General features: G+C 41.8%; 1 protein-coding gene across 1 annotated transcript in view; it reads left to right on the forward strand.

Annotated features, from left to right (window-relative positions):
• The first annotated feature begins 6,686 nt into the window (after window positions 1-6,686).
• Window positions 6,687-13,300, forward strand: part of TGM7 (transglutaminase 7) — a 32,143-nt gene continuing 25,529 nt past the window's right edge. Inside the window, exon 1 of the mRNA XM_047074658.1 lies at window positions 6,687-6,696. Within this exon, the coding sequence (XP_046930614.1) occupies window positions 6,687-6,696 (10 nt within the window). The remainder of the gene's footprint in view (window positions 6,697-13,300) is intronic.

Raw genomic sequence — 13,300 nt, forward strand, 5'->3', positions numbered from 1 at the left:
TGCAAATGGCAAGATTTCATTCTTTTTGATCGCCAACTGTTTCAGTGTGTGTGTGTGTGTACACACACACACACACACACACACACACACAATTTTCTTTTTCCACTTGTCAGTCAATGGACATTTGGGCTCTTTCCATAAGTTGGCTATTGTTGATTGTGGCCTGTCAATTTTACCTTCTAACACCTTTAGTGTCTTCCGCTGAGAACATCTTTAATGTCACTACTCTGGTCCAGGTCATTTCTCTCCTATCACATCAGCAGTCTCCTAATGGGTCTCCTCCCATCCACTTTGCTCACCTCTGCCATTACACCTCCACCCTAAAGTCAGAAAGATCTTTTTAAACACAAATATGACATTTTAATACCCTACTTAAAACCCTTAATGGTTTCCCATTGCCATAATCCCAAAACAAAATCTCTGGCCTTCATTTCATACTATGTTCCCCTTAGCTCAAGGTACTTCAGTCACACTGACCTTCTCTCAGAAATATTAGGGGACTCATACCTGCTTCTTCCCACCTCAGGCTGTTTATATGGTTGTTCCCTTTGCAAGCAACACTTCTTACCATTCAGCATCATCTTCTCACACTTAGAATTTCCAGTTAAGTTATAAAACAAAGTCAAAGATCTTTCCCCACAGGAGCCTTCCTGTCCCCACCATCCACCCTTCCCCAAACTGACCAGGCCCTCTTGAAATATGGTTTTAGAACAGTCTTTACTTGGTCAGTTGGAGCTAAGTAATTAGTTATGACATGTCTGTCTCCCTTGGTAGAATATAAACTCCATGATTACAGGAACTATGTCTGTTATTTACTATTCCACCTTCACAATCTAGTTGAGAGCCATGCTCATGGAAGCTCTCAATAAAAATTTTTGTTGAATGAATCCATAAAAGACTTTCTTTGTCTAAACTTTTAGAGGCTCATCCTGAAAGGAGTCACTCCAAATACTACTTAGAGTCACAGAATTCCACCTGGGAAATAGCAGCAGCTCCTAGCAATTTGTTGCTTGAGTCTCCAGTGGATACAGACTTGGATACAGACACTCTTCACTAGTTAACATATGTCTCCTCTCGGGATTAACAACCATATGTCCTCCCTGGGTTTAGTTAGGAAAATCACTACTGTTTCTAAGTAAACTTTGGAATTCATAGTGCTGCTTATTTGAGAAGCAGCTAGGTCCCAAATCAGTGCCTGTAATTAATTTAAAATTGCTACTTCCTCAGGCCTACTATGTCTTCATAAGATGCATCTCTTTCAGTCCAAAGCCCAGAGACACTCACTGAACCTCTGTTGCTCTGAAAAAATGGATATCTGTCGCGTTGAGTTGCTCTCCAAGGGAATTCCCTAACATAGATTCTGGGTATACCATGTAAACCACATTTCCTGTCATATCATCCCAAATGCACATTTCTAATTTGATGGAAGTCTGTTTAATTGTCTCCACAGAGCCTAGAACAGTGCCTGGCTGGTGACAGGTGCTCAATAAATCTTTGTGGATGAACAAATGAAATGCATGCACACTATAGGAGTAATTATCAAGGAAGTCATCCAGAAGAAAGGAATGTTTAAGCTAGAGTTCTGAAGAAAGAGGAATAGTTGGCTAAGAGAACAGAAGAGGGAAGAATATTCCAGGAAGACGCATGTGAGGTGTTGGGCAGGGAGAAAACAGATGTGCCCAAGAGCAGGGAACCTCAGAGGAAATCCCAAACTCCTAACCATAGTTTACATGGCCAGTGGGGCTTGGCACCTCCTTCTTCTCTGACCCTCCTTCTAGTCTTCCCCCCACCAACCTCACCCCTCTCATATTGGCTGCCCTTTTCCTCCAACAGATGCTTGGCAAATATTTGTTAAATGAATGGCTGCAGTAGAGAGAGAACGAGGAAAAGAAAAGCAGAGTTGGAACATGCAAGACCATTTTATGTCTTTTGGATCTTACTCTAAGAGGAATAAGAAGGTACAAAAGAATTTAAGCAAGGATCTGACCTGGTAATCTTTGCTTTTCTGAAAGATTACTCTAGCTGTTGGGTGGTGTAGGGATCATGTGGGTTCAAAACAAGGCAAAGGGAGGCCAGTTCGGAAGTGGAGTGGTCCAGGAGAGGTGATAGTGAACTGGCCTAGTGGTGGGTGGGGTCAGAATAAAAAGAAGTGGAGGAAATTAGATTAAGTTCAGCCTGAAGAAGTAACTAAATTTGGTTGTAGCATAATTGACAGGATTAACACATCTAAAAAAGAACAAAAATATTTCTGGCCAGACAAGCTCATGGGGCTTGTTGTTGGTAGTAGAATGGCATTGCCTCCACCCTAGGTTTTAGATGTTTAGGCAAAATTCCTCCATTACTCTTCTTCTGTCATTTTCTTTTCTTTTCTTATTTATTTTGAAAGAGAGAGAGAGCACCCAGGCAGAGAAGGGTCAGAGAGAGAAGGAGAGACAGAATCCCAAGCAGGCTTCGTGCTATCAGCACAGAGCCCAATGTGGGGCTTGCACTCACACACCATGAGATCTTGACCTGAGCCAAAAGCAAGAATCAGACACTTAACCAACTGAACCACTCAGGTACCCCTTACTCCATCATTTTCAAGGGGCAGAGGAATATCATGGGAAAAAAGGTATTAGGAGACCAACCATGAGATTTCCCTTTGGATGTTTATTCATTAAAACAAGTTTGATGGCCTGGGTGGTCCAGACTAGGTCAGACAGGTAGGCAGGGCCAAGATGAGTGTAACTCACCACCAGGAAGGGGCTGTCTGGATGAGAACCCAAGACTCTACAGCAGGGGCTCCAGAGCTGACCAGGCAGTGGTTGTGGCTGATTTTATTACCCCCTCCTACCACACCCTTCCAGCTGTATAGCTAAATGCCTCTGCAATTCTCCCTGGCTTGTGGAGTTGGTCAAGATTCTCTAGCCTGGCAGAGCCAGTCAACCCATCCTTGAAAGCCTGCAGCTGAGTTCCCATTCTCCAAGCAGGCACCAGTTGTCAAGAGAGCAGGGCCGATTTGTGAATGAAAGCAAGAAACCCTGGGGACTTCTGGGGGGAGGAGACCTAGTACTTCTGGGGATTGGATCCCAGGAATTACTTGACTTCCAGCTGATTTCATAGGGGAAGGATTGGCGTTGTTGTAATTGAGATATCATAGAAAATGAGCTTTATTTTGCAGATGACTCAGCCTGTGTTCAGATAGAATAATCCAAGTGACACATCGGAGACTGGGAGCCTAGAGGGGAAGAAAAAGTATACATGTGATTATTTTAAGTGTGATGAGTGCTGAAAAGGAGAAGCTAAGTGTTCCAAGAGAGTAAATATGGGGTCTCAGTTAGTTAGAAAAAGCTTCTGTGGTGAAATGACATTTCAGCTGAGGTCTAGAGAGGGGGTATAAAGTGTGACCAGGAAGGACATGGCTTGAGGAGCGACTTTAATTTGGGAATTGAAGAATTGGTTAAGCCAAGAAAAGATAAGCAGGCAAATGAGAGGAAGAATCGTGGGCAATACTGTTGGAGACGTGGTGAGGGTAGAAAGTGGCAGCAGAACATGTGAAGGATGTTAAGACTTTGGACTCTGGAGCAACGCAAGCCATAGGTGAGTTGGAAGCAGGGGTATAACCTAATCAGTTCAGGTCATATATGATGTTTTCAATCCCCCTGAAATTAATCAAGCCAGGAGCAATGACAAGGCTGAGTGAGAATGAGCTAGACTAGGCTATGGCAAATTCTCCATGTCATGAATGACTCTTTGGGGAGCTTAGCACATCTTGACACATTCCTTCATTCAGCGTGACTCTCACATTCTAAAGGATCATAAACCAAATTTAAAACTTGACTATATTGGGTATTTGCCTTTTAGGGAAAAATCTATACACAGAATATAATATATAATCAGTTAACGAACACAATTTGCAATATCATGATGAATATTGTTAACTTAATCAACTGATTCTAACATAATTGAAAAATTAGTTGCCCAATGTAGCTGCTTAGCTAGATTCCAGGTGGGTATGACAATCATGTATAAGAAGCTGATGTAGGTGATGGTATGAAAAAAGCTAGGGAAAAATCAAAAGCTCAATTTGATTAGAGATGTTTAGTTTTTAAAACTAATCTCTTGAAGCTATAAAACTATACTTTCTAAAGCAGTGCAGGAAAACAGCTTTGTTATTTACAATTTTGAAACTCTCAAGCCTCTCTTTTGTTTTTTCCTTACTAAAAACAATTGCTTTACAAAGCGAGTTTGGTTTGCAGCAGGCAATTCCACTGCCTGTTTTAGAAGCCCTGGCTTTCCCCACTTGCCCCGTTTGCTCATGCTGTGACTTTGGCCTGGAGTCCCTTTCCCATATCATCTTTCTCCCTAAAATCCCTTCATCTGTCTGTGGCTGTTCACAGATCACAAAGCCTTTCTAGAACTCCTCCCTAGAAGATCACTGTTTTGAGCCTACAAAGAGCAGTTTCCTTTGTAGAGGATATTTGTGGGTGTGTTTTGTCTTCTCCAATAGATTCTAAGCTCCTTTGGGTTAAAGACCATCTTCTAACCTCTGTGTACCTCAAAACTTCCCATATGGTGCCATCAGTATTCCAGTCACTCACTACTTGTAAAGTGAAGGAGGGAAGGCATCAAAGTAACAGTGAAAACTGGGACACTCAGTTATAATGAGGCTCTTAGGCTGACCAAATGAAATTTGTTTGGTTAACCTGGACAGTAATATTATGATTATTTTTGGAGAAGCCTCTCTTCTCATCTAAGCCCCCAAAAAAGTGAGTGAGTGACTGAGTGAGTGAGTAAGTAAGTAAGTAAATAAAACGTGAGATGTAAAAGCCTATTTTTGTAAGGCCAAAGTCATTGCATTGTTAAAGCTACAGTTTCAAATAGGATGGCAAACTGTTTTTTTATAGAAATTCTCACTTTAAACAGATCCTGTCTTCAATATACAGTGTGATTACTACTATGGAAAAAACCCCACTTCAGCATAGATAAAATAACAGGAAGGAAATTTATCAAAATGTATACTACCCTCCCCCACTAAAAAAATCTATTTTCAAAATAGCTTCAATATGAATTAGGACTTTTATTGCACAGATTTTTTTTTTTAATTTTGCCTTCCTCAAAAGAGCATGTATTTCTAATACAAGAGATTCTTGCACCAGTAACCAAAGTTTTGTGGGGTTTTTTGAGAAAATAAAGTCCCTGGGATATTCAGTAAACACTTGGTAATGAGCAAGTTTGATGCATCCAATTGCGAACCATTTCCTAAACACATTCAACACATTTAAAAAAACAGAGGATGTGACAGAAAGCTTTGGTTACAGTAGGTGTGGGAATTTTTGATGAATCATACAGATTAACCCAGGGAATTAGGCACCTCTTACATACCTTTGACAGTGATCCGTGAATGAGTAAATAGCTTTATGTTTTCTCTGCATCACTATTCTTTCACCAAACCAAATTATTCCTTCAGGAGTGTTGACTGAATACTTATGCTTCTCTCTTTACACTGTGAATCTGGTAAAATATACTTGTCCAGATTTCTAGTCATGGTCCTCCTACCCCTTTGCTCACCTTCTCTTAAAAATGTTTTTTCCTTTTGATTAAAAACATCTTACCCTCCAACCATGAAGTTTTGTTTTTTTTTAATTCAGAAAAGTATAAATAAGGAAATCACAATCATTCACGATCTCACTGCTTTTGAACCATCACAGTTTATATTTTCTTCCATCTTTTAAAAATGGGTCCACCTCGGGGCACCTGGGTGACTCGGGTAGTTAAGCATCCAACTTTGGTTCAGGTCATGATCTTGTGGTTTGTGGGTTCAAGCCCTGCATCCGGCTCTGTGCTGAGAGTTCAGAGCCTGGAGCCCACTTCGAATTCTGTGTCTCCCTCTCTCTCTGCCCCTCCCCCACTTGCGCTCGCTGTCTCTCTTTCTCTCTCTCTCTCAAAAATAAACATTAAAAAATAATAAACAAATATAAAAATGGTTCTATCTGTATAAATAACATTTTTTACACCATTGAGATAAGCTGCTCTGTTTTTCTACCCTCCTTTCCAACCCTGCCCTCTCCCCCCCAGTTAACACTGTATTACAGGCATTTCCCTTTGTCACTGGAAACTTCATCAACTTCAGTTTTAATCAATGGCATTGTAGTAGTTCACCATGTCAATATGCTTCGTTTTTTAAGATGTGAAGTTCTCTGGGTCCTAATGGACTGTTCAAACCCGTTTTCGTGACCATTGGTTAATGACCTTTCTGCAGGCAGCTCTGTTCCTTACCCATCCCCATCTGGACACTAACTATCTGGCAGTGCCTGACACCAGACTGAGTGGGCTTAGAGTGAATTGGGTCCCAAGACTTGAAGTGACAGAGGTGCAAAGGGACAGATCCAAACCAAACTTTGCCTTTCATATCACTTGAGTCTTCTCAGCTTAAAAAGGAGGCCACAGAAACAAATCCCTCAGCAATTTTTAAAAAGGCTTAGGGCAGAAGCTCTTTTCCTTATGTGAAGATGCACCCGGAACAACGGGGAAATTAAGAGCAGGAGGAGTCCTAGGAGGAGGAGGAAACGGCAGCCCCACCCTACCGACTCAGGATGGGAGAAAAGATTCTAGGAGGATGTCTGTAAATGCTCAGAGATGCAATTAGATCTGGAATCTGAATACTGATTAGTTGGAGGGCCTTGGAAGACAGAAGAAGGAGGGAGATGGATCAGAGTGAGTACTGGGAATCTGACTTTTCAGAGGTGCTGAATTAAGAGAGGGGAGACATTTGGAGAAGGTCGGCGGGGGGGTGGTGGATGAATGGAAGAGACAGGAGAACCTAAATTGAAGGTGATAGTTCATTTTGTTATCTGGCTCCTTCCTCCCATTTCCCCACCTTCATTTGGACAGTGGGACACAAATCGTAGAACCATTCATTTTCTTATGAAGGGATTTAGCTTAACCCTGACACCGTAGACAATCTTTTCTTTAACATCTTGTGACTAGAATGGGCTTGGGAAGTCTGAGGAAGCCCAGAAAGACCTTGACCTTTACCACCAGAGGCCCTTGGTGCTTGGGAAGCCATTTCTTGGCTAATCCTGCAGCTGTGGGAGGACCACCTCTTAGATCCTAGACCTTTCTCCTGGCCTGGCTTCTCCTGTGGCTCTCGGCTCCCCTTGGAGAGCTGCTGCTGCTGCCCTCTTAGCTCAGGCTCCTCTTTGGGTCCCCTTAGTGAAAACAACACTCCAGTCTGGCAGACACTCAGGGCCTGCTGGGAGAGGACACCAAACATGGATTATGTACTTCTTAAAATTGTGTCCAAAATTATATATCACAGAAACTACTAAAGATTATAGACACACATGGTATTTTAACACAAGGCAGAGTTTAATACAGAAGTCTCAAGACACTTGTTTGTATGCTAGATTCCAGGGTGTTTTTGTGCCAGAGTCTAGGGTATTTTTTCCCCTCGGTTATCCCCAACCTAAGCCTAAATGTTATATTATCTTTTTTTAAAGTATACTTTAATAAAACAATACACAAAAAATATACACTTGTTGAAGAATGTTCAGATACTAGAATTAAAACAAAAAAAAAAGGCCAAGTCCCCCGTATGTACTCCCAATCCTGCTCCTTCCTCACAGGAGAGAACTGTTAACAATGTGGCTAACTGCTTCCAAATCATACTAGATTATATAGAATTCTTTGTTTTATTCTAGTGAGATTATATGATACATATTATCCAATGACTTGCTTTTTTAAAAATTTATTCGTATATCTTGGAAATCTTTGCATGCCAGTGCATATTGGTCAATCAAAAATTTCAAACAAATTATAATTTTCCATTCACAGCATATAAATGCAACTTATTTAATAAATTTATTGATTTGTTTAATTTGTTACTATGCCTTATTCGTGGACATTTAGCTTGTTTCCAGTGTTTTGTTCTTATGAATAATGCTTCAATGAACATCCCTGCTGAGGTAACTTGGCGTATGTGTGCCAGTATGTTTTACATGAAAGATTTTTTTTTGAGTTTATTTATTTATTTTGAAAGAGAGACAGAGAGAGAGAGCACACATGCAGATGGAGGAGGGGCAGAGAGAGAGAATCCCAAGAAGACTCCGTGTTGTCAGCCCGAGCCCAACACAGGGCTTGATCTCACGAAATGTGGGATCATGACCTGAGCTGAAATCAAGGGGCAGATGCTCAACCAATGGAGCCACCCAGACACCCCTATATGAAAGATTTCTAAAAGAACTGTTAGATCAAAGACAATAGCCACTTTAAGTTTTTGGTTGATCTTGTAGGAGAGGGAAAACTTTTTTTCCTTCTACCAATTAGGTTCATTGGCTGAGGACCTATAATTAGACTGATAAAAGAAACAGAAAACAAACAAAAGTATATTAACATGTGCATTGCACTTACACGTGCACATGTTACAGAGAAGTGACAAGACAAAGGAAATGGATTTTGAGTCACTAGGGCAGCAAATTGTAGGAGGGTAAACATAGGGGGGAAACTAGTGGAAGAGAAAGGCCAGTTAATAGTTTCTTATGTAGATTTCTCTGGTGCCATCTCTGGGCTGATGAGGGTCTAGAGCTGTCTCTGGTGATGAACTTCTGCCCTTTATGGTAGACAGGGCAGGAGGGACACATTTATAAGTTTATGTCCTGCTTTTAAGCAAATAGGGAAAGTGCTGAAAGCTTTTCTTATATCTGCTTCTCAAGTGCCTTCAGCTCAAAATAATCTCTATGCCAAAGTGGCATATTTGGGGATGGCATTTTCTTCTACTCTTTAGTATCAATCAATTTCCTCCAAAAAGTCTATATGAATTTACATTCCCACCATCAATGTATGAGACTGTCCACTTCCATATATAACTTCACAGAATACACTATTATTATTCTTTTAAGTATTTTTGAATGGATCAAAGATAAGATCTCATTATTGTTATAGTTTGCATTTCTCTGAAGACTTCTTAATATTTATAGCAACTTTTACATATTATGGATATTAATCCTTTGTTACATTTGCTCCAAAAGACCTAATGATTTAACCTGGGTAGCCATTCTGGGAACACTTCTCCTTTGCCAGCAGCTATTTGAATTGCTGAGTACTAGCTGTTAACAATCACACAACACAGCTACTCATGTAGATATCATTAAAGGAAAATAATGTTTCAAAGAAAGGACTTAGTGGTACATAATTAACTGACAAATAAGGGTTCAGAGTCTGAGAAATTGCAGAGAAGAGAGAGACACAGGTGGGCCCTGAAACCGGTTCTGATCTCACCTGCTGACATTTTAGGATGAGGAGGTTGGGATGAATATGTGGTTTTCACCGTGTTCTTTAGACAGGTAGGGCTCTACAGAGAAGCCAGAGGGACTCCTCCCCCACCTCTTTCACCAGAGCAGCTCCTCTTAGGAGCTTTATTCATTTGACTAGAGCAGGATATTCACTTATGAGGGGAAAAAAAAAAGTGAAAACCTCCAGACCATCACCACAAGCCAGAGGTTAAAAGCTAGGCTCTGAAGTCAAACTACCTATGTTTGAACGACAATTTTGCCACTTATTATAGGTGACACCTACCTAGTTAACTTAATCTCACTGATCCTCTGTCAGCTCACCTATAATATGGAGTTAATAACATCTTGTTGGGTAGTTATAGGGATAGAAGGACACAATGTATATAAAGCCTGGGGCTTATAGACACTTAGTAAATATTACCCAGCTATAAAACTATTGCTACCGGTGCTAGGATATCTCCATGTTCCAAAATGCTTGGGGAGGATTTCGTGGAGAAGGTGGATGTTGAGTTTTACTGGAAAAATCGAGACAGTGGGGATGTAGAGATTGGGGTCCTTCCTCAATCCCTACATCCAGAGGTTTGGAGGCCACAACATGAATGAAGCAGAGTTTATGGGCTGAGATAAAATTGGATAAATAAGTTGGGACCACATTGTGGAGCACATTGAACACTTCACGAAGAAATTTGTACTTGAACCTTCAAATAATAAGATATTTTTCTTCTTGCACATTCTAAGGAACATAGAAACACTCTGCAGTAATCTCATTGCTTAGGAATCTTCATGGGCTCTCACAAAGATGTATCCTTTTACATTTTTTAAAAGAGAAGAAATGAAAAAGAATGAAGTATTTATCAAAGTCCTAAACCGACAATAACGAGAAGTGGAAAAAGAAAAGACACTGACATAGAAGCTAGACTAAGTGCAGGGACAAGAGCAGGAGAAGAGAAGGAGCCAAAGTGCACCTGACATTTGCTGGCAGGTGCTGGCTCTCACTGCTGGCTGTGCTTGGGATAATTTACCCTTCGCCATCTCTGTCTGGAGCTTTCCAGTCCTTTGCCAGTAGCCTGATTGCCTAGGATGTTGCTGGCTGTGGATTGTTTTAACCTGCCCCAGTCTTCACCCAAACTAGCTTTGCGAAGCACTGGAAGTCAAGGTATTTCAAGTGTTTATTAGCCTGCCACATGACCGTGAGCTTCAGTCCCTTGCACACACAGGGCGGTTCCTCTTTTCTTCTTGCCAACACTTTCGTTTAGGTCCTCTTAGTTTTTTTTTTACCTGGGTTATTGCGACAGAGTCTCACTGCCCTTCCCTCCCTAGACTTTTTTCCCTCTGTCTGTGCTACATACCATAGCTGGATTAATCCTCAACTACAGCTTTGATGGTGCCACTCCTGCTCAGAAACCCGCCTCTGATCAAAGTAACACTTTTCCTTGATACAAAAGGAATACATGTTCAAAGCAAAAGTGTGACAATACCAAAAAACTCAAAGGAAAGAAAAATTTCCCATAATATCACCACCTACAGATAATCTGTAACATACTGGGTTTTAGTCTTTTTATGTTACTTTTTAATACCTCATGAATTATTTCCCCATATTCTTTGTTCTTTTTGTTTGTTATGTTGACATCAGAGGAATAAAGTTTATGTATCCAACACTTACTATAGGATATTTAGGTTGCACTGAACATCCTTATGTTTACATTTTTGTACATAATGATTTTTTTCTTAGGAAAAATTCCCAGAAGAGGAATTTGTGCCTCAAATGTATTTATGTTTTAAGGCTTTCTTTTCTTTTAAATGTTTATTTATTTTTGAGAGAGAGAGACAGAGTGTGAGCAGGGAAGGGACAGAGAGAGAGACACACACAGAATCAGAAGCAGGCTTCAGGCTCTGAGCCATCAGCACAGAGCCCGATGTGGGACTCGAACTTGCGAACTGTGAGGTCATGACCTGAGCTGAAGTTGGACGCTCAACCGACTGAGCCACCCAGGCACCCCTCTTTTCTCTTATAATAAATATTGATGAGTTGCCCTCAGAAAGGTATACCATTTTATCCTCCCACTGTGGGTAGGTATACCCATTAGTAGTGGATCAAACAGCAGCATCTTGGCGTTGAGTCAAGCCCCCCCTCCCCATTCTGGCCCTGCTGCCCACAGAGGGTTTTCTCCTTCTTTTCCACCACAGCCCCACTGCTGTCCTGTGAGGCTAGTCTCCTAGTACTTTACCCATGCTGCCCACATTGTACCAGCAAACATCTCAGAGCATTCCCTAGGGAAGGCAGGAGACCTTGAAGATTAAGAGGGAAGGCTCTGGAGCCAACCTACCTGGGTTCAAACCGCAGCTCTACCCTGTACCATCCTGCATGTGGGCAACACTATTAACACATCAATCACAGTATGGTTGTGAGAACATAAATGATTTCAGACACATAAAATGCTTCGGATGGTACTTGTAAGGTAGTAGGTATTCAGTGAACATTAGCGACCATTATCAGCAGCAATTAGGAACCATGCTCCATCCTAGGTGTGGGGGGTCCAGGAGTGAGAAGATGGCCAAGGTTTCTACTTCCGTGGAAATAATCCCAGATACTATTAAGTGCCCAGCAGAGAATAAAAAGGGTGTTGTGTGAGGCGCCTGGGTGGCTCAGTCGGTTGAGCGTCCGACTTCGGCTCAGGTCACGATCTCGCAGTCCGCGAATTCGAGCCCCGCGTCGGGCTCTGGGCTGATGGCTCAGAGCCTGGAGCCTGCTTCCGATTCTGTGTTTCCCTCCTCTTTGCCCCTCCCCCGTTCATGCTGTGTCTCTCTCCGTCTCAAAAATAAATAAACGTTAAAAACAAAATTAAAAAAAAAAAAGGGTGTTGTGATGGTGAGCGATAGGGTGGGAGGTGGGGCGTCACATTCAGTGGCTGAAGAAAGCCCCTGTGCAGCAGGTACCTCTGAGCTAAGACCCAAGTGGAGAGATGGAGTCGTCTGTGAGAGTAGGGCTGCCTCAGGTTTTGGTCTCAGGTGGCAGGAGCTTCAGAACTCATAATAGGCAGATGACTGTTTTAATGTCCTCCCCATCTGCCCCCCCCCCACATTTTCAGGATGATAATACATGGGGGTATATTTTGATTCTTCCTTGTCTTTATATTAGTCAAGCACCGGGAATCATGGGCCAAGGCTTCCTCTCCTCTTGCTCAAGTCATTAACTCTGGTGGGCCAATGGCCAAGGCAAGAAGGCCTTGTGGGAGTTGACATGTTTTTACTAATTGCTTCTGCTTGATTTCCTGCTTTGTTAAACCTCTTCCTGATCCTTTTGGTTTTTGAATTTTTTTCCTGCTCCCTTGAAGGACCTCCCTCTTGTTCTCTGAAGTCACTGTCTTCCTGACATGAAAAGGCCTTCAGTGAGCCAAATGCATAATGGTGTTAAGTGGCATAAAAAAGAAAACCTGAGTCTCCAATGGACAATAAGTTTTCTCTGTGCACTGCAATCTTAGGCATGGAGAGGAAGGCATCTTCCTTCTTCCTCCTCCCCTTTCCTTCCCAAACCACCCCAGCCTGAGTAAAGGGAGAATTGATCTGCCCTTAGAAGTATGCTTCTAGCTGTGGACAGCAGCCCAGAAAAGGCTGCCCCCAGTCCTGTTCTCTCTTGTGGAAGTGACGTAAGCACTTCTGTGTGCTCTTCACTGCCTCTTTTGGGTATCTGATCCTTCAGGGTGGAACGGCCACTGGATGTTACACATGGGGTGGAGAAGCTTCCTTTGGAGGCTCCGTAGTTCCTGGTATGAAAATGTCAGGTCCCTCAGGAAAAGATAAGATACAATCAGTATCTAGGCCAGTTGCTTTCAAACTTTTTGACTCTGACCCACAGTATATATCGTGACCCAGTTACACATAAAATTATTCTTCCTCTCCTTATGTGTGCTACATTGTGATATTTTCTATTTAAAAAAATATTGGTCACATTTCTCTGAATTGATTTTGCAAACTACTAATGGATTGGACCTGATGTTTAAAAAATGCTGCTAAGTAACTCAAAGGCA

This window comes from Lynx rufus, unplaced genomic scaffold, assembly GCF_022079265.1.
Source record: "Lynx rufus isolate CCGP_SWC_20201006 ecotype Redwood Valley unplaced genomic scaffold, mLynRuf1.p SCAF_13, whole genome shotgun sequence".
NCBI lineage: Eukaryota > Metazoa > Chordata > Mammalia > Carnivora > Felidae > Lynx > Lynx rufus.